Source organism: Pseudochaenichthys georgianus, chromosome 5, assembly GCF_902827115.2.
Source record: "Pseudochaenichthys georgianus chromosome 5, fPseGeo1.2, whole genome shotgun sequence".
In the NCBI taxonomy this organism is placed as follows: Eukaryota; Metazoa; Chordata; class Actinopteri; order Perciformes; family Channichthyidae; genus Pseudochaenichthys; species Pseudochaenichthys georgianus.
Genome location: NC_047507.1, coordinates 29,617,933 through 29,645,718, shown reverse-complemented (window position 1 = coordinate 29,645,718; position 27,786 = coordinate 29,617,933). Strand labels below are relative to the sequence as shown.

General features: G+C 41.9%; 1 protein-coding gene across 1 annotated transcript in view; it reads left to right on the top strand.

Moving 5' to 3' along the window:
* The window catches only part of LOC117447217 (metabotropic glutamate receptor 4-like), a 256,739-nt gene that overhangs the window by 148,763 nt on the left and 80,190 nt on the right, over positions 1-27,786 (top strand). The window contains exon 3 of the mRNA XM_034083893.1: positions 5,871-6,087. Coding sequence (XP_033939784.1) covers positions 5,871-6,087 — 217 coding nt within the window. The remainder of the gene's footprint in view (positions 1-5,870; positions 6,088-27,786) is intronic.

The following is a 27,786-nucleotide window of genomic DNA, read 5'->3' as shown; positions in this document are numbered from 1 at the left end:
TAACGTTGTATATGCTCACTCCACACTCATAACAACGGCCTACAGACATAAATAAACCAGCGACTGTATTCGCCATGACACAGACAGTCTGTGGTTTGTTCTTGTTTAACTTTTGTACAGTTTTTGTACAGATATGAGGAGCTGTGATCGCTGTGTGCTAACTGCTAACAGCTAATAGCTGATGTTTTCTGGTTGAACGTCAGTGACGGCAGGCTGAGATCCTCACCGCTGATTGGCTTCCGCGAGAACGCGTGACGTGAATTTGACGGCCGAGTTGAACAAATGTAACTCTCGCGTTTGACGCGGCCCCCTTCAATCGCCTCAATCGCGTGATTCGCGCCGCGTCCACCGCTTCATGCGCGCCGTCGGAGCGAATTTGCGTCTGATCGCGTCTCTGCATTGACTTTACATGTAATCGCGCCGCCCCCAAACATCGCATCGCGTCCGGTCTGAACGCAGCATAAGCGTATTATGGGGTGTTGCCATGGCGACAGATAATTCACCATCAAGTTAGTTCAAAAGTTTACAGTTCAAATATTCTGCTGCTTTGCCAAGCCTTTTTACTTTCTTTTCTCATCTTAATACAAATTCATTCACTACTACTTACATCTGATATTTAACTCCTTCAGCCTATTTTCAGCTGCAGAAACCATTCAACTATTACATTATTCAGCTATTTCAGGTCATCAAGGCTATACATGTTGTTGTTTATACCTTTTTTTAAACCTTTTCTTTTGAATATTAAGCTTTTTCTCCATTTGTTGTAGCTAAAAGCAGCTACCATTCAGCTAATAACATATTCAGCTTTTTCTGCATTTTCAGCTAAATTCAGCCATAAATGTTCACAGTTTACAGCATTCACACGCATTTTCTGCAGGAAATGCATTTTCTAGTTTCTTCTCCGATTCTGTTTTCAGCAGTGCCAACAAAAACAACACTCAAAACTCTAGGAGGGAGCTGGAAAGTTGTGTTTTCCCAATTACATTTTCATCATTCATTTTCTATTCTAAAATAAGTTAAGTCATTGTTTTCACACTGCTTACATGCGTTGATAAGTTAGATCGTGCAATCTTCTGGTGTCTCTTGTCTAATTGCCACCTGTCAGCTTGACAGTCAGTGACATAGTGTGCTGCTATTTCTGTCCCAAAAGTGAACCTGCTAATAGTCCCAAAAGTGGATCAGCTTTGCACTTTGCTGAGCCCTGAGAAGAAAATGTGTTGAGTGTCTTAGATAAATAATTCACAGTCAGGAGAACACATTCATTCACTATCACCCCATTCACAGGTAAGACATTTCCTCTAAATTAGGGCAATAATCTGCTGATAGGATATGTGTAATAATTAAGTAGTCTAAGAGGCCCTATTTAGCTTTTTAGGGTTCTAGGGTTTGCTTGGTGTATAGGTTTTTGTGCATGTAAATGGTCTGGATAGGTTGAAATCCAAAAGTACATGCATGAGGTAGTTTTCTCTCCCCCCCCTCCATTGGACTCCTTTCTTTATTTCAGTAACATAGTGACATCACTATATAGCACCCCCACTCTGTTTGCTTGCGCTCAAACACATTGTACATGATAGGCTATGGGGTGGGTCATTTCCGACTCATCTCTAAGAGGTTGACCAATCACAAAAGAGCCGGTCAGTTAACCAATCATAGCAGACTGGGCTCTGGTTTCAGACAGAGGGTGAAAAGAGGTGCTGCAGCACAGGCAGTATGAGACAAATAAAAAGCTTCTGAACATGAAAGCATGGAGTCATGTCACAGTAGAGACACCAAATACAAATATGAACATAACAATGTGCATGTCCTCTTTAAGATTCAATACATATTGCGAAACTATAAACAAGGCATTACATTGTGATTTTAATTTAAGGAGACCATCACCATATAATGAACACTGCCATCAAATCTGTGCAAAATGTGATCAACACTGGGTCCGTTTTTAATTACAATAACATAACAACACAATAGGTTCATCTCCATGGACACTGGCGCTTTCTCATTTTACAGAACAAAGCATTTTTCAGTATTTAAAGGGATGCCTATACTCCACCATAGAGATTTCCCCTCACTAGTCGTAGAGAAAAAGAAGCCTTTTAGCTGCATTAAGTTTCCTTCTTTTATTCCTTGAATAACCTCAATCAGAAGGATGTTAGGGTTTGTAAGACAAGCTCTTAAAACATTCACTCTATGAATACACTCAGTTCCATTATTATGTTTCCATATCATTAGTTCATGTTTTCCCCCTGTTCAGGCACTCTCAGGGAATTATCTCAGGGTCCTGGTTCTGAAGTGAGTTACCTCAGGGACTCCGGCCTCTAACCTGTCTTCATAAATACGTTTCAAACCCAGCTGGGGAAGCTTGGACACGCAGTGGATAACCCTGCGGTGCAGGAGACTGAAAATACCACAAACAAACCCCATGTTCCAAACAAGAAGGGAAACATGGCTTTTTTCTTTTTTTGTTTCCCATGTTATCCCAGATACTACATGGTGTGATGTTAATATAGTACAATTATTTGATGATTTCAGTTTAGGTTCTGACAATAATCAACTTAAACACACAAACAAACAAAAGACAAAAGCTGTAACCAAAATCCATACCATTAATGTATGATATGTACATCATATTAATTGTCGTATTCAACTGTTTAGGCACTTGGTGTACAAACGTTTCAAAGAGACGTCAAACTGAATGTGGAGCTAAAGCGATGTCCAGACATGAACCAGTTCAAGAGGAAATACAGAGAAATTATTTTCTCGAGGTACAGGGATGGGGAAGGTGTTTGACTATGTGTATGTGTATATGTGTGAGTATGTAGGTGTGTATATGTATATCAGTGTATGTATGTGTATGTATATGTGCATATGTATATACAGTATGTCAATCAACAGGTAAAGCAGATTAATAATACTAATAATATCAATAATAATGCATACAAATGATTATTATTGCAGATTATAGATTATAAATAAATCCTTTAGGGACAAGGGGGTGAGATTAAATAAATTATACTTCTTCTCACTCCTTTTCGAACACTAGATGTGGCACTGTTTATGTTGCTAATGCTGTTGTTGTTGTAAATGTCATTTTTGTTTTGATTTCTCTTACATGTTTATGCACTGCAACATTTGTTTTGTTTTGTAATTATTTATTTTACTTGTTCAAAATAAATGTATCAATCAATCAAACTATTTGTTTTTCATGATCTTTTTGGGCCTGTTTACCACCACCTACAATTTACACCATTACACCTATAATCATAACCTTTAAACAGCTCGTTCAGCTGTTAGCAGCTCCTTGATGTTCTTGTGCGTTGAATTGTCGGAGAACAGTGTGCACCAACAGCAGCCTTTACATTTGAAAGTATTCAATCTGCGTTTTCAGTGCTGATAGTATCATTTCTAATTCTTCCAATGTGACCTAATGCTTTTTGTTTTGATTTGAGACATAACTACAGATTCAATCTAACATTAAATGTGGACATGCAGAAGCATAAAATAACACAGTGGAAATACACTATTATTAGTAATTATTAGTATATAGCATAAACATACAATTAAATGCACAACATAAAATGACTAAAAGTTCTTATACTTATAATCATAGTAGGCATGGCCCGCTTTACTATGATAAGGCTGCTCTCCTCACTGCTATATTACTGACTGACTTGAACGTTGTAACTTGAATTTTTTTTTTTTAATACTAAATACAGTCAGTCTTCTTGGGATTTCATGTCTTCTGGTAAATTTCTCCAAATGTAATCCTGCAGTCATTTACATTTGGATCCAGAAGAGCCTTACCCATTAATTTAGACTAAACCTTGACTATATCTCCAAGAGACCAAAGAGCCTTCAGACTGACACCATCTTCCCGTTTCTCTTTTAAATAAAACTCCTTCATTCAAGGTTTTCAAAAGGAATTTGAGACTGGGCTTTGGCACACACACATAATGTAAATGCCTTCTCATTAGTATCCCAACGATCCTTTTTAAGATCCCTTCTAATTACCTTTTCACATTCCTTCCTTCTTCTTGCTGGGCTGTATTTTCTCTTTGTACGCAATGTATCAAACGCAATAGGAGGCCAAGGGAAAGTCAAAAGACTTCAGGCCAGTTAATTTGTCATGTTTTATACAGATACGTGTGTGGGGTGGCAGTAGTGTTCATCTTGGTGTGTGTCCCAGCCTACAGGTCTGCTGTCTGTGATAATGAAATGCCACATGTGGCAAAGAGGCATCCAGAGGGAAAACAGAGCAGTTTTTCATTAGGATCATATTTCTCTGTGTGCACCTTCTCCTCATTTTGTTTAGAGACACAAAAAAAAGGCCGATCCTCATCGAAAAGGCACATTGTATCATTACCAGGAAACACCTTGGCCGTCTGTTTGATGAATCACTGAGCGCCATCGGGATGGGACATTCAATCCATGCAAACACAGTTTAGCTGTAAAAAAAAGCAACACGACCATCACCAACATTCTAAAACGACGGTCACTAAAGACAGGCATTTTGCTTTATCTGACCTATTTATTTATTTAATTTAAGTCTGTTATGTAACGTTTGTCTTTCTTTAGCACAGTGAGAACTTAGGAGCAGAGTGAGCAACAGAAGCCTGCCATGATGCAAGTTATTGCATATAAAGCTTAACTGTTCTAAAAGCTGCTGCTGGCTTCTTTTTTTTGATCAAAGTAAGACGCTACATTTATGCTACCACATTTTGAGGTGTTTAAAATAGGCTGTGTTAGGGGACATGGTGTGTTTCGCAAGTGACCCCTACTAATGGTCTGACATGCTCATCATCTCAGACTGTAAACTGTCTGGGCTCCTGCAGGAACACTGAGGCTGTGTGCTTACAGTCTCAAAATGATATTGTTGCATCAGACCTCGGCCTGAAATTCAGGTTTTAAAGTGTCCAATAATAAGAATGAAGATGAACCAAATTACTATTTTGGCCTACCATCAGCAAACATATGAATAATAATTAAACCAGTGTTTTGCCAGGTACGATTACACATACAAGGAACTTGCTTCGGTGTATGGTGGTGAAAACATACAACATAAGAATATAAGTAAGTAAGTAAGAGTAGGTCAAAAATATAATGGTAATACAAATAAAGTATTTTTAAGTAACTATTTAGCATTAAAAAAGGATAAAGACAAGTATGTACACCAAATCTAAAAATACAAAATAACCTTAAAAGCTAAAAAAACTAAAAAACGTAGTGACTTATGTGTAAACAGGATTAAGACCATTTTTTTCCATGGGTTTATCTTTACCACTCTAACACGTCTTTACAGGTCTAATTACAAAGTCAATCAAATAGCTTTTGTTGAGCATATGACTCTATTCCTCCCTTATACGTTGGCTATCTTCTTGTTCTTTTTAAATCATTGATTTTACAATATAAGTGTTGTTCTAATTGCGAATTGTGCTCTAATTATAAATCGTTCGGATGTCTCAATGATCTGAGACAGGTGCTAACTGTGCCTCCACGGTCGAAACGAAACACAATTAGCCATCATCCAGTTTATACTGTATGCCCCACTTCTCCGGAGCAAAGTATGTACTCTAGTATTTGAAAACTGATGACACTTTTTTTTTTTGCCACTGCACTAAATTAACCATAATTTGAGACTATTTATTTCAAATTGTCATTTGTATTCCTGTTTAATCTGTTATATTATCTTATTTTTTGCATCTTTTAAATCAACCTATTATTTCCTTGTTTTTTTGTATTCATATGATGCCTTATTATATTTTCTAAAGCAGTTTTCTTCTTGAATTTGAAGCACCTATTATGTCTCCATTGCCCTTATATGACTCCCACCTCTCGAAGCTGCTTTAATATTATCAATGTTCTTCCCTGTGCAGATTCCCCAGGTGAGCTACGCCTCCACAGCTCCAGAGCTCAGTGACAACACCCGCTACGACTTCTTCTCCCGTGTGGTGCCTCCGGACACCTACCAGGCCCAGGCCATGGTGGACATTGTGAAGGCCATGCGCTGGAACTACGTCTCCACTGTGGCCTCGGAGGGGAACTACGGAGAGAGCGGCGTCGATGCTTTCATTCAGAAGTCTCGGGAGGACGGTGAGTACACTCTGCCTCATATATCATTACTGCACAGCACCGGGCGTGGAAAGATATTACCCCTGACAACGGCTCTATTGTAGGCATTTGGTGAAGCTCCGAGACAAGCAAGCAAAAATCTATCAGCAAGGTCAAATGTTAAATTTCATCCTAGGGAATTACATAGCTGGAGGTTGATTACAATCTCAAATGTGTACTATCACTGGAAATACAGAGGACTAAAATAGGCAATGTTTTTTGTTTTACAACTACACATTTTCATAGGATGTGAACGACTTTTAAGCACCATTAAATCCAGCACGTACACAACTTATTTTCTCACGTTTAAGCCTTTTTCTTTGGCTATGCAACGGAAGAAACAGTGGCAGTCTCCTGTCAGGGTCGAGACTAAATCTGCTCTCACAGTATTGCCATTATTATTATTAAAATGTATTAGTTTTTCCTTTTTTAACCAGCAAAGTCGCAATGTAAATACAATGAATTATTGTCTACATTTTCCTGGTCAATGGCATCAAAAACATTTAGTCACAGGCACAGAACATAAGACTTTAACCCCAAATAGGCCACAAAATCATCATTACAAATACATGAAATGATCTTGAATGACACTCATTACTTACCTACATGGAAAAAATAGATTACAGTTTAAGTCCAAGCAGGATTATGCACATTATGTGAAGTCAGATGACAGCTGATGAATTCAGTGTTTATTGTCGTGTTGCTCTTTGTCAGCTGGATGTGTAAGTAGGCAGCTGTTTGCAGCAATTAGCCATAACAACATGATAAATGACTGTATGCAAGTGTAGCGATGGAGTGAGATTTATTTGGAGTTTTTATGTCACCTCGTGTTCAATATTGCTCATGAGTCATGACACAATGTGAAGCACGCAAAACACATTCAATTCCATAAATTAGGATTAATGAGTATAACCATTTCTTTGAATCTAGAAATGGTTTTGATTTAGATATTTTACAAGCATAGATCCCAGTTTAGATTCAGTTTCAGAATACTTTATGGTCCATTACGTTTAAATAAAACATAAAATTGTGATGTGGCACTGGTAAATAAAAGAACCCACACACACACACACACAAAATAAATTGCATTTTAGAGTGACTAAGTGGTTGTCATAATAAAAGTGCTGAGTGGTTTGTTCTTCCACTTGCAGTAAAACAAGTCTAACCCAAAGATCTGACCTCAATCAACTTCAGGCTAGTTTACAGGTCAACCACCTCTATTTCACCGCAGAAAACCCATACATATTACACGAAACAAGATTTTTCATTTGGCTTACTGTACAAGGCTTTGGATCCTTTTCCTTCTGCGTTTACCTCAATCAAACAAATTACTCCACTGAAGGATTTCCCAAGGAGTTTGAGTGTTTCGGTTGGCAAAGTACGAGTGTAATTAAAAGGATGAGGCTTTCAGGTGCCGCGGTCATGTACTGAGCTGGGACAACTTGGCTGCGGTTGCTCATCAATTATGTCTGTCACTAAATCGCCTGGGCACAAGTCAGGGACTGCTGAGCGGAGGAGAATAAGTGATGCTGGCTAAAAACATGTTAAGGATTTTATCAGGGCTGGGGAAATCAAAAAAATGCATGTCTCTGCGAATTGAGATCTGTCCAATGTTTCAAATACATTATTTGATCTTGGGGTGTGGCTCCATGGTCATGTATTACTCAGAGATCACGTTCAAACATTACATCTCTAAATGATGAGTTGATCTCCAAGAAAGATGGGTTATTCAATAAGGAAGTTGTATTGCTTCAAATACCTCTTGGACCAGTTTTCTAATCACGTTTTACAATAAGACTACCCTTACAAAGGATTCATAAAGGGTTTATAATTAGGTTATTAACAGGTTGTAAACACTTTATTAATCATTAAGAACCATTTATAAACCAGTTCTAACATAGTTTTCATACATCAACACAGGCTCACTATTTGGCAAGATGACTAAGCCTTATATTGGCTACTTAGCGAGAATCAACTCAGTGAGCAACAGATACCAAGGATGCTTGCTGATGAAGAAGACGAAGTAAGCTAAGTAGCCAATATAAGGCTTAGTGATACAGATACATGTGGGCTCACTATTTGGCAAGCAATCGGTCACAGTCACCCTGTTTATCTCATGTCTTATAAAAGCTTATTAATAATTTATAAAGTGTTCACAACTTAATTAATAAATGAATTACAATTCATTATTATGAAGTGGTACCCTTTTTAGATGTAAGGCTTTTTTAAACCGACAATTATGAAGAAGTAATACCTAAATACTGAATACATGCATCTTCTTCAAAATAGAAATTGTGTTCATCCCATTAATCAGTTTTAATCATTTTTGCCAGGAAATGTCCCTGTTATGCATATTGGACTTCAGATATTCTGCCTTCAAGGATTTCACCACATATCCAATCATCTTGGATGAGATTGTTGATGATGTTGGAAATTGTTGTTGATATGGGCGATGTTGTTAATGATGTCAGGAATTATGTCTTGAATGTTGTTGTATTATTGTTGTATTATTGTTGTATTGTTTTAAGTGTCGGACCCCAGGAAGAGTAGCTTTTGTCATGAGCAAAAGCTAATGGGGATCCTTAATAAACATAAACATAAACCCCAAAGATACCTAGAGCCCAATCAAATCATTCACAGGATTAGCAAACATGACGTGAATATAATCAACCATTTCTCCTCCCACACATACATCACCTGAGTTATCTTATGTTAGGTCTGTTTGAAACTTTCAAAAATATTTAATTTATCTCCAAATGAAAGAAATGTTTGAAAACTGTATGCAATCAGAGGAAATACATTTTCAAATCATTGAATTAGTTCCACTAAAATAATCATTAGTTGCTTTCCAATTTGCTTTACCTTGTAAACTATTGGCAGTAATATTATTGTGTTTTGTTGTCAAATCTTCTTCTCTTTATGTTGAACAGTTTTTCATGTTTAGAATTTTGTATGCCTTTGACTTCAACATCATTTCTTTATAAATGGCTTTGTCAGGGTCTTCATCTTCATAAATAAACATCCATTCAATGTTTGTTCCAGCACTGAGTGGATAAACATCTTTTTCAAAACGAAATGTTTTTAAAATCAAAGTAATTTGCTCTGAAAAATCAACAGATATTCGTATTTATAAATGTCCCTGCCAAGTGATTAGAATTAAGTTTGATATCTTAATTTAAATGTTCTCCCATAGTATTAAGAAAGCTAATCTCTTGACTGTGGTAAGATTGTATGCTAATATATATAGCATACATCATCTTGATCCACTGTTGAACGCCATAGTGTATTGCTTTGACCAGAAAATAAGCCAATAGGGTGCATTTAGAATTTTCATGAACTTCTGAGTCAGTACCCATAACGCCAACAACACCTAAACCCAATGGCCACCATCTTGGAGTTGAACAAGCAGCTTTCCCCCATCTCCCTTGAGAGTGCTCACCAATATAACTGCATACAATGTGGGTAAAAGCAGATAATGAAAGGAATATTATTATACCAATTCGTTTTTTAAAATCATTCTTCCCTGGCACATGATGGCCTCTGATGTTCCCGTTGTTGGGGTATTTGAGGGCGAGCAGCTTCTGTTCTCTCATGTTCTGTCCCAGGATGTCCCGTCTGCTGGAGGGAGCAGCTGTAGGATACATAGAGAAAGAAATCCTTTTGATTTGTAAAAAGATTAGATGAAAATGTGTCTGTTGTACTTCAAAAGTCTACCCAGAGCGTATTCTATTGGCAGTGTTATACATTCAAATTAGAGTATTTTCCTATCTATGCCCATGCTCTAATTGTATTTAAATAGTGAGGAAATCAAAGCAAGCAGCATGAGCACTTTTATCCCCAAAAAGCAGGATCACCTCAGTGATGTATTTCGGGCTTTTATGGACATAATATGCTTTATTTGTTTAATTTCAAAGGGACTATTTGTTGAAATACACACACAGTTTCAGAGTTTGAATTTTCACTATGGTCACCTGGGGTCTACTTTGTGGTCTCTCACTGCTAAACTTAGGTATTTATGAATAAAAGCTTATTTTGTAGTTCAGCCTACTGGGAACAAACAGAGGGTCAGATGTGGGCAGCAGAAGACCAGAGAGTGCAATCTTTGACTGCAGACAGCCCTTTTCTGCAGAGATGTTGATTACTGTGGAGCGTGCCCTCAATAGACGTCATTAATCAAGTTAATGAAACACAACGTCAATAAGAACCCTAACAAGATTCCTGTGCAAACCGATGGCTGCCTGACATCAACATGAGAAACGCTGCTAATGGAGTAGCTGGCCTGTTTGACGAGGAGCATTTCAAGCATGGGCCAGAGCATTTGGATGAATCTGTGAATGTGGGGAATGCAAAGTGAAGAAGAGAAAGACAAAGGGAAGACAAACAACTCTGCATCGCTCCTGGGTGATTTATTTCTAGATACCGAGAACAGACAGTATTGGAATCCGTTGGGGTTATAATAATAATAATGCATTACATTTTTAATTAGAGCGCTTTTACAGGTGCTCAGAGCGCTTTATAATTACACATATTAGACATATAAGAGTCATTACTGTGGACATTACCCACAGGAGCAGATGCGGGTAAAGTGTCTTGCCCAAGGACACAACGGCCTGACGCAGTGCCGGGTTTCGTACTGGAGCTCACCAACGCCCCTTGATCTGATGATCAACGCTCTAACCACTGCGCCAACCGTCCCAATGCCTCCTGGGTTAGAAAGTCAAATATGAAGAAGAAGGTAGAGCCTAATTAAACTTTATTATCCAATTCTTACTGGTATTCTTGGTTCATCGTACATATTTTATTTCAATAATTTATTATAGAGCTGGTTATATTCTTTTTGTAAAACAATATGTGGAGATAGCAAAATCCTATGTATTATTCCTTTCCCAATACTTTTTATATTCCCTTCCACAAGCCCATAGGTTTCTATTAAAGACATACATCGAATACATCAGAGATATATTTGTTCACTTTGTTAAAGGCTTGATAACTTTGTCCAACAACAGGGCTCTGCCTTTTTAAGCTCATCTTACTGAAAAATTAAAAGTTTGTGGGTTTTTCGGGTACTTTTTTCAGCCACGCATTCTAATTATTAATACATAATTAGTACTTGCATCAAGTTACTGATGTGATGTGATGCGTTTTTGAACAAAAAATGGACCTCTGTAACACAAATAAATTAACTATATTGAGCTTTTGCTATGCAGCCCATTCTTGTTGGCAGGATCAATTCATTAATGGTTCCTCTCTTTTTTATGATACTATGACATTGAGAAACATATAGTATATCACTATACACATCCTTTAAAAGCATAAAAGATAAATTGTTGTAATAATGTTGCAGGATGTGTTGATGGTATTAGAGATAAGCAGGTGTCTTCACTGAGCTCCAGAGACACGTTTGAACATCTGGATTGTTAATGGCCGCAGTCATCCGGGGAAGAGATGACAGCGCACTCAGCGATGTTCCTGCTCCTATCCATATGGCACTTTAATCTCCAGTGCACACCCGTGTGTGGCATGTCAGACAGTTATCTCTTTATTTATTATATGACATCACGCAAATGACCCCCAAGTGCCTCAGATATGTCCTGTTGCAATTTGTTTAAACAATTACTTGTCAGTGCTTAATTGGGCAGGGTGAATGGCTGAATGACCATCGCTCATCTTCCCTGGCGTTTCCCTGTCTGCATCACTCAGGATCTGTCAGGGACTTAATGGTTATGTCTCTCTCTTAATGCACAGATACCATTAAAGCAATTTTCTGAAGCAAGAACTGCAGCTTGAACTTCGATCTGTAGTGAAGGGCACAGTATCCTGTAGAAATGGTAGGTCATCTCAGTATTTCCTATGCTGTAGTTAAACTTAATGTACAAACTGCGGTGGCCGACAGGTGCAAATGCACTACAACAGCCCAACACTTCCACAAGGAGAGACACACTGCAGTTTCAAAACCAATGCATATATAAAAATACAAAAATGCCAAAACAGCAAATAATTAAACATCTTCACCCATTTGACAACACATGCGCAGCATTTAGAAAGTATTCACCAACTCCTCGCAGAGTTGGTCTGTTTTATAGTTGTACGTTCTTTGTCAGTGATTTGAGATTACTAGGCTGGCTATATTAGCTACCGCTCCTCCAGCAGATCTGCAATAATATCGGAAGGAATACTGTGATCACGTTGTTATAATAAGCAAACACGTAAATGTTCGGTAACTTTCCAACAACAGTGACAGTTGGCAGACTTGAACCCCCCAAACGACAACAAGTGATCAAGTCCCAGCTGTGCACTTCTCTTTTTTGTGTCCCCTGGTATCCATTTTGTTTTAAGTCTCTTGCAGCTTTTGGCTTTTGCAGGTTTTTGTTTTTGCAGCTTTCCATTTATGCAACGCTTTCATTAAAAGCTGTGCATGTCAAGTTGGTGAAGATGTGTCTTCCATTTGCAAATGTGGTAGACATAGGAAAATGTCTAGGCAAGGCCAACATCCAGAATTGATTGGAGGGAAGTCAGAGGAATTATAGTTATTCCTGACCAAAAGCATTCGTTTTCTGGCCACCACTGCAGAAAATAAGCGTTCTGCCATGCATTAAGATATCGTGGGCAGGTTTTTTCTCAAAGCATTTGTTAGAAAAAACTGCTGACCAACTCATCATTCAAACACATATTTTACTTTCTTATTTCTTTTTTGCCTGTTAGACCTCGAGAAACGTAGATTAAAAGAAAAACAGACCTTTCACAGTTGCATAGAAACCTGACACTGCCCATCAGTCTCCCAAGCAAACAGCAGGAGGCTGAGGCGATGACATAAAGGTCTATCCTTTGTTAAGAGGAGGCAGCTATTTCAGTGGAGTGGAGGAACACAAACATCCTTTATTTTGTTTGCTGCCACTTAAAGGTTGAACATAATCCCCACATTTTCTGCGGCAGATTTGAAACTCACTAAAGAGGTAAAGAAGTTTGCAACTTTCTCTCAGAGAAAGGCATTGGATAGAATTCAGGCTTTCGAAGACACTGGAGTCCTATTTAAAGTTATGGGGGCTCTGTGAGGGGGGTTCTAATATGATTCTGAATGAGGAATAGAGCAAGAGCAATATAGCCTGGCAGGAATCACAGGATAACATTTGACATAGTGTCACTTTGACTCAGGGCGTGTTATTTCCATTTCATATGACAAGGCGCTAACAGTCAGTTGAAACACAGAGTGGGAGACAGAGGGAGAGGCGTGTGGATGAAACAAAGGCAGAGAGGATTTCAAGTCGGGGAAAAAAAGAGGAAATGTTTGCAGAATTTGCATGTGTTTTGGCACATTTGTGTCTCAATGTTTGCTTTTTTCTCTTAACTGTAGCGCATTTCTCCTAATTAAAATGTTTTGGCCCGTTGTGAAACGTTTGCACCTGTTGGTCACCGTAAAAACACATACCAACAGTTTTTGGGATTTGGGATATACATGTATAACAGTGTGGGGAATGCTTCCGGTATAAACTTGAAATATTGCAAATTGGAGAAAGGTTGTGTTGCTGATCCAATCAAGAAAGCGGGAAACCAAAGCAATGGATTATATTATGCCCATAATATAATCCATTGCTTTGTTCCATTGTATAGTTTATCCTGAAAAACCCAGTTAGAGCTGCACAAACTATAGGTTACTTACGTAACCCCAGTTCTCAGAGTAACATGAAGTGAGATGTCTCACTATGGGATGCGCCTCATCGCGGAGCAAACAGAAGCATCAATCTCATTACGCCAATCCTGATTGGCTGGTGATCTTGACGTCAACGTCAGGGGAAATCACCCCCTATAAATAGCCTGCGCCACGACGCATGCGTCATTCAAAATAAGCACCTCTTCTCGCTTCACCATAGCAAGGAGGGCCGTCTGGTGAGACATCTCACTTCATGTTACTCTGAGGACTGGGGTTACGTAAGTAACCTATAGTTCTCATTCATAACACTCCGTTCGATGTCTCACTATGGGATATTGTAGCTCCCGTATTGCCAGACGAGCTTATCTCGAAGATCACCGATCAACCAGAATTTAACAGGTGGAGTCCCGACTCAACAAGGTGCCCAGCACTGCTCGGGCCACGCTTGGAGCGGAGACGTCTAGCCTGTAAAAGCGGACAAAAGTGAGCGGCGAAGACCAACTTGCCGCTGCACAGATATCCTGGATGGAAACACCCTTGAACAAAGCCCAGGATGTAGCCAGGCCCAGAGTCGAGTGAGCCCGCAGACCCGAAGGTGCTTGCAGATTCTGACTTGTATAGGCCAAAGCAATCGCCTCCACGATCCAGTGGGATAGTCGTTGCTTAGTAACAGGCTTACCCTTGTGAGGTTTAGCCCAGGGCACGAAGAGTTGGTCATTAAGATGAAGCTCTCTTGATCTGTCCATATATGTGTGTAAAGCCCGGACTGGACACAATAGATCCTGCTGCTGCTCCCCGGAGGAAACCAGCTGCGGAGGAAATGCCTCAATGTCAATTGGGGTACACGAACCAACCACCTTTGGTGTAAAGGCAGGGTTGGGTTTCAACAACACTCTCGTTTGCCCTGGGGCAAACTGAGTGCATGAGGGATGTACAGACCAACACACTCTCACTCCCTAAGCGTCCAATAGCGACGTTTGGTCAGTGTCCGTGGCGTCCAATTGTGACGCTCCTAGGCTCCTTCAGCGTCATAAAGGGACGCAAATAGCTTTCAACTGATTGCAATGTATTCCCATCTGCGTCGGGATTTGACGCTCATGGAAGCACGGCATTCGTTTATGTCGGCTGCCCTTAAAGGTAATGTGAGCGTTCATTCCCAGGAGTAAAGGATGGCAGAAGACACTACACTACTCAGAATCCCCAGCTATCGTTTGGACTACACCATGTGCTCTGTTTGACAAACCCCGTGATAGTCCTCAAGCTCTGTGATTGGAGAGTGTGCTCCGAGGGTTAAGCCGATTCTCGAACAGCACTTGAAATGGGATGGAACCACGGCAGACTGTCCAAAACTGGATTTGAACGGGTCCACCGCGTCCCCCCTCCCCCACCCCGTCCCCAGAACTACACATGCTGGCTATTCTGTTTCGCAACATGTTCTCTATGGCACGTCTCTACTGGGAGTTGTAGTTCTAAAAGACGTTTTCGTATTTCCCATAATAAGAAGTTGCCAGTATTAAACTGTGTACATCCCTGGAGGTTTAGGGGACAGGAAACACTCACATTTAAAACATATAATTAATAAATGGGTGAAAATTGCTTGTGCCCATTATGGGCAGTATTAATATATATACCCACATGCCAGCTAAGGTCAGAAGAGCTTTATTTAACAGCTGGTCTTATGTTTGTGACCCCTGTGATAACATTACATTACATTAATTGATAAGCCTGAAACATGCACTTGTCAAGGTTCAGAGGCACATTTTGCAAATATGGCAGTAGCCATCGATCAGCTTAAGATAAGATATACTTTATTGATCCCAAGTTGGAACATTTGCGTTACATCAGCATGTTTAACAGTTAAATATGCAGTTGTGTTTATTTGAAAATCATTTAGTATAATCACACAAATTCTGTGTTTTATATTCAACAATTCTGTGTTATTTATTTATTGATTGTTCAATACCTGACAAGGCCGGAGATGAAATATCTACATACATCTTATAAGAGTATAATACATTATGTATAATATCAGTTAAAATAAGTGCTTCAACATAGTTAACATTGCTGGAGGTATGCACAAATATTGATAGATGTCTTGTAATGCACTATTGAGGAACCTGCAACCCAAGTTTTTCATTCAGTGCAGAACTACACCACAGTTGTGTAGGCCTATATGATATGTCAATAAACCTTAGAAAATCATGAAATCTTGAAAGGGATGTGCAAAATAGTCATTACATACAGTCTTTAATTAACTATTAGTAGAGAATAACGAGTAATGAATATACTTTATAGGGATCGTATTAATATCTAATAATAAAAATAATTAAATTCAATAACATGCTTTAACCACCAGGTGTCCCTTTATATCAGCTGTGCACCTTTATGGTGTAAATACAGCCTATCTACCAATTAGATCAAATATAAAAGTGAGCCGAATTAGTGTTGATACTGCAAGGAGACGTATTGTGTGAAAAGAAATGTAAGATGTTGTTTAATGGCTGATATATTTATGATCCACGTCACGTTTTCAGTTCCTCATGTTTGTCTTCTCATCAGGGCTCAATAAATACAGAACTACGGTAGATATGTAATATGTAATGCAGCCAAACCGTGTATTACAATGACGTTATGTGATGACTTTCAAAGAGAAAAGCAAGCACACTCGGAATAAAGTATTATTATTTTTTTTTTTAAATGTTTGCGGTCTGTTTCCGGTATTTGTTAATGACGATGTGCTCTGAGATGTGAGACTGGAATTGCACAGGGGGAAAATAACGTAGGCTATCTTTAGATGCGGATTTTGTTAAACTAATATGTTTAGGCTGTGGACCAACACTATACCTTGACGGGGAAGGGGGTAGCAATAAAGATAACACCATTAAACAGTTACACAACATAACAGAAATAATATCGATAGCAGCGTCCCTAGCAACCACCTTGGTAACAATGAAAACGTCGCGATTTCCTGAAGTAATCTTCGTAATAACTAGCAAACTAAAGATCATGTACATCCACTGCACACATAATCTGAAATAACAACTCATATTTCTCGCATCAAATGACATCAGAACGCATTTTAATGGCCAAACTAACTTTAAAATAGGCATTTTCTACCGAGAATAAAACGAATTTCGGCCATGTTTTCTTTTTCTGCAGGGAGAAATTTGAAGATCATGTGACATAGACTAGCTGGGGATTCTGGGTAGTGTAGTGTCTTCTGCCATCCTTTACTCAGAAAAAATATTTGTTTCTCCGAATCGAAGGGGAAAAATACAAAAGCATTGCACACAATTTAAACCAATCAATGTTGTGTAATTAACAAGGATAATCTGGTGTTTTTTAGTCGATGAGTAGTGCAGATATCACTGTAAAATCAATCGACAGTAAGGGGAATACTTACTTCCGGGTGTACAATTCTCCGTTATCCAATGGGAATGGACGCTCACATTGCCTTTAAGGGCAGCCGGCATAAACGAATGCCGTGCTTCCATGAGCGTCAAATCCCGACGCAGATGGGAATACATTGCAATCAGTTGAAAGCTATTTGCGTCTCTTTATGATGCTGAAGGAGCCTAGGAGCGTCACAATTGGACGCCACGGACACTGACCAAACGTCGCTATTGGACGCTTAGGGAGTGAGAGTGTGTTGTACAGACAGTGCATGGATATCACTGACCTGTTTAGCGGATGCCAGGGCCAGTAACAGCACTGTCTTGAGTGACAGATGTTTCATGTCAGCTCCTTCCAAGGGTTCAAATGGGGTCATTTTGAGCCCATTCAAAACCACTGCCAGGTCCCATAAGGGCACCAGCGACCTGGAGACAGGGAGGAGCCTGCGAGTTCCCTTCATAAAACGGCAAACCAAAGGATGTTGGCTAGCCGTCTTACCCTCAAAGCCCACATGGCATGCAGCAATAGCAGCCAGGTACACCTTGATCGTGGAGAAAGCTCTGTGTTTTTCGATCAAGTCCTGTAGAAATGATAAAATCACCCCGACAGGACATTGAAAAGAGATGTGTCCTTCTTGAAGGCACCACTCTTCAAACACCCTCCACTTACAGTCGTAAAGAGACCTGGTGGAGGAAGCTCTCGCACTCTGAATAGTGTTTATCACCTTCTGAGGGAGTCCCACTGTATTCAGATTGTACCACTCACGGGTCAGGCCCATAGTGCCCTGCGCTCCGGGCGTGGGTAAAGGATCGCCCTCCCCGCTTAAGACAATCTGTCCTTGCGTGGTGGGGGCTGCCATGACTGCCCGTACAACAGCTGATATATCCCTGCCAGCCCGTATATTGCGGGCTAGGGCGGAAACATCAGAGTAAGTGTGTGGCGTTGCTCCTTCACTCTGGCCAGAGTTAAGGGGAACAGAACCATGGGTGGGAACGTGTACAGAGGACCTGGAGGTCAATCGTGTACGAGTGCGTCCCCGCCTAACAGTGCGTTTAAATCGTGCATTAAAGAGAACAGCTGTCATTGAGCATTTTCTCCTCTTGCGAACAGATTTAACGTGGCTCCGCCGTAACGCACCCAACGGACTCCTGATCCTTGGATGAGGAGTCCAGTCTGCATAGAGTGGTGCACCTTTTGACAGTAATTCTGTCCCTAGGTGCATAACTCCCGGTACCTGTGTCGTTCTCAGAGAGAGGAGACGTCTGCCGCTCCAAGGGATCAGTTTGTGTGCCAGTGTGTGTGACTGGAGACAACGCAACCTCCCCTAGCGGTTCATACACAATATCGTGTTGTCTGTCCTCACGAGGACATGATGTCCTCTGAGAGAGGGCAGGAATCGTTTTTGGGTGGGGAACACCGCTAAAAGCTCCGGGTAGTTTACGTGTGCCCGCTGGAAGTCTCTGTTCTAGGGACCTCTCACCGGGCGACCTTTGTAAATCCCCTATCAGCCCGTCTGACCTGCGTCCGTGGTGACCACCTTCCGTGAAAGGACTGCACCCGTAGGCGCGTCCCGTACTGGAAAAGTCGGGTGTAGTGCCACTACGCATTTCATAATAACCAAAACTCTCCGTACGCCGTGGCGTTCGGGGTTTAGTTTTATTATGAGGCCCATGTTGAGCGGGTGCTTTACGAGGACATTTTCCTCCGTAATCTGACTCCGCTCGGTGGGCTTTATAGATAAAACCCTTCTTTCTAGGAGAGAGAGAACCTCTCTCTCCAGAATATGGGTTGACTCTCTCTGGGTTTGTGAAAACAGATAAATTATAACTGTTTTGAGAAGCCCAGGCAGACGTCGTGAGTATCTCCTGCTGTATGCTCCTTAGAGCCAGCTGGGATGTCACTCTTACGGCTCCGGCCGGCACTGCGCATGTACATGACGGAGATGCCTTTACAGCTCCAGCCGGCACTGCGCATGTGTGTGCCGGTGGTGCCCTCACGGCTCCAGTCGGCACTGCGCCTGCGCGTGCCGGTGGTGCCCTTAAAGCCCCGGCCGGCACTGCGCATGCGTGTGGCGGTGGTGCCTTCACAGACCCGTTAATTATCCGCCTTTTGAGAGAGGCCGTAGCTGCTCTCAGAAGGTGATTTATAGTTAACGGACTGTTTATTGTCTTTCTTTTCATTTTTTTGAGTTGCGCCCTTGGCCGGAGCCTGGATGCGTCAGCGGAAAATGGTTTATTCAGACAAGAAAGATGTGACATGTGTTTTATGCGGACTTGAGGATGACGTTGAGGCATCTCTCGAGGCGGCGGGGACACATTTAGAGCCGGGGAAAGAACTTCCAGCTCTGTCACGGAGGGGAGAAGGAGGGGCTGTCAGGCCGCTCGCTTCTTCTTCCTCGACTGCGGGCCGAAATTCTGGGTTGGCTGCGCCTGGGCTGCAGCCGGAACCGGAGATTTTCTAGGTCAACTCGCCCTCATCTCCTGCCTGGGCTGAGGACTTGGGGCGGGCTGCGACCTCTGCTGTCCTGGTACTTTGAACCTAGCAGAGCTCGGTGCAGCTTGGGCGAAGGGCCGCCGTTGCAAAGGCAGCGGCTGGACCCTTTGAGGGAGACAGAGGTGGAGAGCCTCGTCTTCCTTCTTTTTCGACTCGCACTTCCTCTGCATGGAAGCGAGAGCGGAGCAGGCCGAGCCTCTCCATACCGTCACAGTCAAGGGAGTAGGCACCCTGGATTGGGGCCTTGTTGCTAAAGGGCCGGTCTCTCCACGAGACCGACACCTCATCCAACATCTTCGGGAAGACCGGAAGGAGTTGCCTCTTTGTCCTCGTTGTTTGGGAAAAAAGTTTCCCCTCGTAACGGGACCTGGAGGTCTCCTTGGCCATTTCGGGCCTCGGGATGTCTAGCCTGGACGCGGAGCGCTGACACACGGCCTGCAGGTCCATGCTTAGACAGGGCGAAGCTGGTGTGCTATCGCCCGGGAGAGCAGCCATCGCTCCTGGCTTTGCAGCCTGAGCCGATGACATGAAGATGTCGTCTTCCTGCTCATCCGAGTCAGACAGGAGGAACTCAGAGGTATACTCTTCGTCCTCCATGTAGTCTAACTCCAGGACATCTTCCGCGGGTGAAACCATGGTGAGGTCCAGCCGGGAGCCCCAGCTTGGTATAGCGTGGGGCCCCGTTCCCGTGTTTCTTGCCGCCACCGGATCTTGGCCTGATATGGCGCGGGATTCCGGTTCTGCGGGTGCCGCTGTCGATGAGCCCCAGACCGCAGTGAGGGGCTCCATCTCTGCGGCGGACGCCCCCGTGTCTTGATTGCCGGTCGGCAGATCAGTGGACATGAGGGGGTCCCGTCCCGACAGGCTAGCTTGTTGTGCTAACCTTCGGTGGAGGCTCTTCACGGCGAGGCGGGCACAATGTCCGCACGAGCGGGGTTGTCAATGGCCTCCTGGGCGTGTTCCAGCCCGAGGCAGGACGAACAGATCTGGTGTGAGTCTGTGCCTGACACTTTCAACCCGCAACCGCAGCGCCGAGCCTCCAAATTCCTGACTCCTCTGGTGTGAGGGAGAGAGGCGTCCATCTCGTTCGCCGTGAGGCGTGGAGAGGGCCCGCTCGTAACAGGTATGTCGAGAAAAAAGTGTTTACCGATCTGGCTTTAATCCGGGGAAAAAAGGACAGCGTGGGTCTTTTTCTCTCAAGGGATATTACCTGGTATGGTAATATTCCTGTAATCCTTTTCTCCTCCGTGGAAGAGAGAAGAAAAAAGCGTCCTCGCTACCGTGGTGTCGGTAGTGAGGGGAAAAAAGCACAAGCTAGCAACGGGTGTGTTGCTAACTTGAAGTCAAAACCTTACCTTAACTCCAGAGGAAGAACGGCGAGGTTGACTATAATACTAACTGGTGTGTTAGGGTGCGTTCACACCTGCCTTGTATAGTCCGGTTGAATCGAACCCTGGTGCGTTTAGCCGCTTGGTGCGGTTCATTTGGGTTGGTGTGAACGCAGTCCGAGACCTCTTAAGTGAACTAAACAACCAGACTCTGGTCCGCTAAAATAGGTGGTCTCGGAGCGCTTGCTTGCGAACTCTGGAGCGGTTCATTGCTGGTGTGAACGCAGTCCGCACCAAAACATAGGAAGCGCAGTATTTACGTGTAAAGAACGCGGATAGCTGCTGCACATTATGCCGCTTATTACACGGCCACATTCTCAACAAAGTAACGACATGACTCCCAATATTAATTGAAATGCTTTTGTGGATTTAGAAAATTATTTTATTGATTTAAAAAATAGTTGTATGTATGTATTTAAATGTACATGCATCCGCTAAGAAAAATAGTCCGTTGTTACTGTTTGAACTAACGTAGTAACGGCAGGAACTGCTTCGATAGCGTTTTTGAGGAGCTTTTTGATTACAGATTTGAAAATCGTTGCTTGCTTTAAAAGTAGCACAATTCATTATGTCAAACCTTGGGAAGTATCTAGATATCCCTGCCCTAATGCCAAAGTAACTGGCAACTGAATATGTGTCGCCGTCTGACCTATGTCTGGACCGCTGCGTAAAAAGGAGGGTTTCTGCCCGTTACTTCTCCGCTGTTTTCTTGTCAGTTAGTTTCAGCCAAACTGTATACAGTTAAATCGAACGGACCGATGCTCCATGGCGGAGGCTCCGCTAGAAATTGCCGGGATTTGCGTTTGTACCCCCTTAATGTCTGACCAATGGTTGAACAGCATTTCCGTGCACATGACTTGTGTTTAAAGTTTATAGTCCCTTTGAGTTTTTGCCAGTGTGAACTGATAGAGATTTGAGTGGATAACTAGTCCGCATTTTCAAATCTCAGCGCGTCGCTAAACAAGCTGAAAATCTTACAGGAAGGAAATCCAGAGCATACAATTAACCGTTAAACAATAATCCACTTTAATGGTAATATACAATGCAATACAATCAATACATTACCATACAAGACCATATCATTTCATATGCATAATGTCAGAAGTGGGCCCACCCCTGGCCCCTGCCCACAGGCCGCCACGACGTTCCAGTCCAAGCGGCGCGAGGAGAGAGAGACAGAACAGCAAGCTGGATAGGCTTTCATACCAAATGATACAGGAAGGGGTGGAGTTTAAGGACAACTGGTCGTCTTTTCCAGTCATCTCCAACAAACACCTCTGACCCTCACTGTCTCCAGCCTCCACACATACACACATCCCCCCATCACATTCCAGAGACCACAGTGGGGTCTTGCTTCAGCTCCCCCACCTTCCTTTGTCCTCAAAAACCACATGTTAGCAGGCCCAAAACCAGCCCACAGTTTTCTACACAAATCATTTTCCCCTTTTAAGCTTCTTCACAGTTTGCATGAATACATACAAATATTTCCTTACAATTCCCTCTTTTGCACTCTTAAACAAGAGTGCAACTTACACAAGGCACTTGAAACATAACTATTGTCGCTCCTCTCCACTGTGTTCATCTCTCAACATTATATTTAGAGCCCTTTAAACATTTGGAAACAGCCCTTCATATGGCAGAATGAGAGGGAGACCAAAAAATGTCAAAAAACTGCATCCTTGTCTGCTGAGTCTCCATACTCGTCCTCTCCCTGACACAGGCCAACAGTGGCAGGAGGGGGAGAAGCAGCTTTCCCCTCAATGGTGGACCTGATTAGTCCGAATGGTTTCATCAGACCCCTCTGAGGGCAGGATGGGCTGGTTACACGCAGCACATTTAGGCGCCAGGACCCTGTGGCAGTCTTTCAGACAGTAGATTTTAAAGTCCTCTTCACAGAAAACCCTTCCTGCGTCATAGTAGAACGCCTTCCCTACTACAGGCGCTGCAGGTGAAGCAGCTGTCATGGTAGAGGCTGCCCATAGCTTGGCAGGCCTGGCTGGCTCCATACACCGTCTTGTTGCACTTAACACACACTCCTGTTTCAGCGGAGAGTGGAGTCCCCTGTGCCATCCTGGCTTGCCGTGTCTTTGTCCCCTCTGATCCGCTGACGGCGGCTTCTGGGCTGCCTGCTAGAGAGATGTCTTCCTTCTCCTCCGGCTTGCTGATGGCGGCTTCCGAGTCGCTGCTGAATAGATGTCCTCCCGATCTTCCTTCTCCGGTCCGATGATGATGCCTCCTGGGACGACTGCTGGATGGATGTCCTCGAGGTCCTTCTCCTCCAGTCCGCTGATGACCGCATCCGAGTCGACCTCCATGATGAGAGCCCGATCCGTCCTGATGTCGTCTAGGGTCCTCGCAGGTGTTTTCCCCCGCCGCACACTGGCTCCCGTGGTACCAGTTGTCCCCCTTTCCTTGTAGGCGGACGTCATTGGATGTCCTCTGGGTCACTCGGTCGGGGCCGGAGAGCCTGGGGTTGACAGTCAGCCTCCTGCGTCTCGGGTCGCCCTTTTGGCATCCACAACCTGTGTGGAGAAATCTGATACAAATCCCTCAAGCCTACGCTCCGGGCTCTGGGGCCCTCGGCTGTTTGACCCACCAGTGCGTGGCCACTTGGAGCCTGTTGGTGGGGTGTCTTAAAACAACAGACGTCTGTGCACAGGTTTTCTAAATTAATTGTGCAGCTTCAGAATCTTAATACTTGGACTGTGCCCACTAAATAAGAACCACAACATCTTTAGGTAAACTAAATAACATATTTCAATAGCTCTGAATTTCTGACAAGCATCTGTATTTATTTTTAAATGAAATCCCTGAGATCCCATTAAAAATCTAAAAATATGATTTGAACTGCTAATGTTTCTGGTAAAGAAACACACTAATGTTATGGATTCAAAAACAACCAAAATCACAATACTAACAAAGTGAATGGCTTCCTGGTGATACTGCTTCTACCCGTCAGTGCTTAGATATTATCCCACTGGAAAAATGAATACAGAATTCCAACAAACTGTCATCAAATGTCTTTCTATTATAAATGTAGATGAAATGTATATCCCCATAATGACCTAAACAATAAAGTCTATGGCTTTTACTTCTTTACCAGGCTAGTTACATGATGTTGTCTGTTGAAACATTACTCACAGGTCAGCTTCTCCAGTATTCCATTCTGGACTTACATCTCTCCCAGCAGCCCCTTGGCCACTGATTCTTTATCTGTGTTACCTGCTATAACTCAATCAATATTAGAGACATGTCAACATTCATCAAACAGTGTGTTATCCCCAGATATGGAGCAGGTCAATTCTAAAACTGTCAATCAATGGTCAGATTGAACAATGGAGTTGGGCCAGCCGGTTCCTTTCAGTCCCTAAATGAAAAATGTACATTGTAAAGTTTACACTCCCCCTTTTTTACACATTATCTCATGTGTAAACAAAAACCTGTATGGGAAGAAAACCTTCAGGTCATAATGGATTATAAGACAATACCAAACATTTTTCCCAAATGTACATCATTATTTCCACAGTAAACACTTGAGAGTGTTTCTCTCCATCATTCAGTCCTAAAAGAAACAGAATTCCAAATGTCATTGTTTGAGTTTCACATTCTTCAAACCGCCACCTCCTGTGGGAGTGAAATATCATCAAGCAGATTAGATACGGTTTCCCCTTTTGTGCAATGTTAGGAAACCTCTCATTTCACACATTATTATCACACAAAAATAATGTGTTAGTCCAAAACATGCTTGATTAGTCATCGTTTTAAATCATGCAGTTGCACTGATCAGGTGCAGACATACACACACTCACACTGTCAGGTTGTAAAGTCAGGTTTGGTCAGGTTCACCGCAGAGTCAGTCATTGACAGTGCCTTCCCAAGTTACCCTGTCGGTCAGTTGGTCTCAGTCTTTTTTGGCCATGTGTCGTGCTCTGCAGAGACTCTGATGTTCCAGCACAGGCCAGCATCCTCCGTCTATAAAAATCTGTATATATGGAGCGCCATCGTTTATTAATTCACAATTACAACTATAATGTTCAAGATATCTCCAACCCCTCCTTGCTGTTTCCCACATTCCCTGAAAAGTGTCTAGCCAAAAAAATGTCACTTCCTTATTGTACTATTACTATTACTGCAATTCATTTACACCTAATTAGTATTAAAATGACTAATAGATCTATTTCAGAAACATGTGTACATCACTATCTTGTGTCAAAACATTACTAGGATCTGTAAAGATCTGCTATGTATTCCATAACTCATTCTATCAATTTATCTTCAATTCTGGTGCACTTAAAGAACAATGTTACCCTCTTTAACAGTGCGTGGAACTCTGGGTGTCTGAACATGAAAGCAGTACCTCAAATTGAAATACTATATTTTGTTTAGAACCAGCTTTCCCTTCAACATGACCTATATAAATAAATATTTATCTGATCTTATAGAGCTGTTACTAAAACTCTCCCTTTGAACTGATTAATACTGTAACAAATTAAAACACTACCAAATTCACACACGAATAAAAAGTCCAGTGCATACTTCCTTCATGCTCCCCCCTTTTCCTATCAGTGTGTTTTAGACTGATTTTCCACTTCACTTTAATAGTTCTCCTCTTTTCCGCTATTTTTATTTACCAATTGACTAATTTATGGTCAATACATCTTCTTATCTTCACTTATTTATATTTATCTTTTGTTCACGATAACAATGGTATAACAACCACACGTCTTCAATTCTGGTCCACCTAAAAATCAATGTTAAACTCTTTAGCAGTGTGTGGAACCCTGGATGTCCGAACATGCAACAATTACTCCCTCCTTTATCAAGGATTTAAAAACAGAAGTCATTTCATATTTCCTATGGTAATAACTATGCCACAATGGTGAAATCAATTATTTAGATTGGAATACTATATCTGGCTTGGCACCAGCTCTCCCTTTAACATTATCCATACAGATACAGAGTTGTCTTATAGAGTGGTTCCTAAAACTATCCCACTACTTTATTCACATGTGAATAAAAAATGTCAAAGAATATTTTGTTAACATGATGAAAAGATTGAAGAATATGGTTGTACTCTGTCATGTGGCCCCCTTTAACCCTCAGTGTGTTCTCATTTTACTCTAATAGTTTACTGCTATTTTTAATTTAATAAATCTTTCTGTCTTTACGTATTTACGCTTTAAATGTGCGTTTTGTGAATAAGTGTGTTTATGTGTAAACTCACTCATTCCCGTTCTCCTTTTCTCCTCCTCTGGTTTTCTCAAGCCGTGACCCCGGCCTCCTCACTTCTAATCGACCATGCCAACTCCTCTGATTCTGTGTTCTCTTCAGTCCATCAGCTGTAACTTCATCCGCTGTAACTATTTTAGGCAGCCATTGGCCCAGTTACATCTGCATCCCCCATCATGCCAATGTTCTTGCACTGCTTTGCATTTCATCTCCTCCTTTACAGTCTCCCTGCTGTTTTTATGGAGGGCGGATTCTGCTCTCATGTCCCACACTTTGTTCTTGTGCTCAGCTTGGAACTTCATGGTCCCGTCTGAGGGACTGATGAGCGTAGATCTCTGCCTGTCAGCATGCTGTTTGGTTCTGGATGCCACAGGTGGAGATAGTTCTGGCTGCAGTCTTGTTGTTGTTGTTTCAGCTCTGGTTCTCTGTCTGTTCGATGGAGAAGGAGGAGTCTCCTGTTGGGTTAGGTCTTTTGTCTGCTTGGAGGGTCGGGATCGTAGCCTTTTCTAACTCAGAGGGGGAGTCCAATCTAGCACACTGAGGTTAAATAAATCCAACCCTTTCCACTCTGACTCTTTCTAATCATACTATCTGTCTTAATTGTTAAATGCCCTCTAAACAACATAATTGATGTCTACTAATGATATCACCAAAACTCACTCTAAAAATGGTTTCATCCATTGCTACATATTTACCCAACATAACTCTTTCAGGAAACCATTTGCTCCTATACATTGAAAAACGTACATGTTTCCAGCATCACATATTCCACACACTACGAAAGAACATCCACATACTTTCTCCAATATTTTAAGCTAGTTTCTATAACAAGATTATCATGTGTGACATAATAATCAGATGTCTTGTTTGCTAACCAAAAATATTACACTTTAAAATCTCTTTTGGCCAGTTGAAGTCCTGCTTATTTCATCTTTAAAATCTTCTTTAATTTGAAACCAAAAAAGGTCTTCCTTCTCCACCATGATCCTATCTCTATATCAAAGTCCAGACAAACTGATGATTTATCTTTAGAAACCATGAGGAATGACTCATAAAACACTATTCTCCCTTACTTCAGTTCTAAATTACATTACATTACATTACATTGCATTTAGCTGACGCTTTTATCCAAAGCGACTTACAATAAGTACATTCGACCAGGAAGACACAACCTTGAGGAAAACAGAATCATATAAGAACATCAGGTTTCAAAGAGCCAATCGTTTCAAGTGCTGCTCAACTGGCTAAGCCAGTCCTATATTAGTATATAAGTGCTCTGTTAGCAGTTCTTTGTTAGTCATTCTATCGCTCGAAGTGGAGTCGAAAGAGATGAGTTTTCAGTCTGCGCCGGAAGGTGTGTAAGCTTTCTGCGGTCCTGATTTCAATGGGGAGATCATTCCACCATTTTGGAGCCAGGATAGCAAACCCACGTGTTTTTGCTGATGGGAACTTGGGTCCCCCTCGCAGCGAGGGTGCAGCGAGTCGTTTGGTTGATGCAGAGCGTAGTGCACGTGCTGGGGTGTAGGGTTT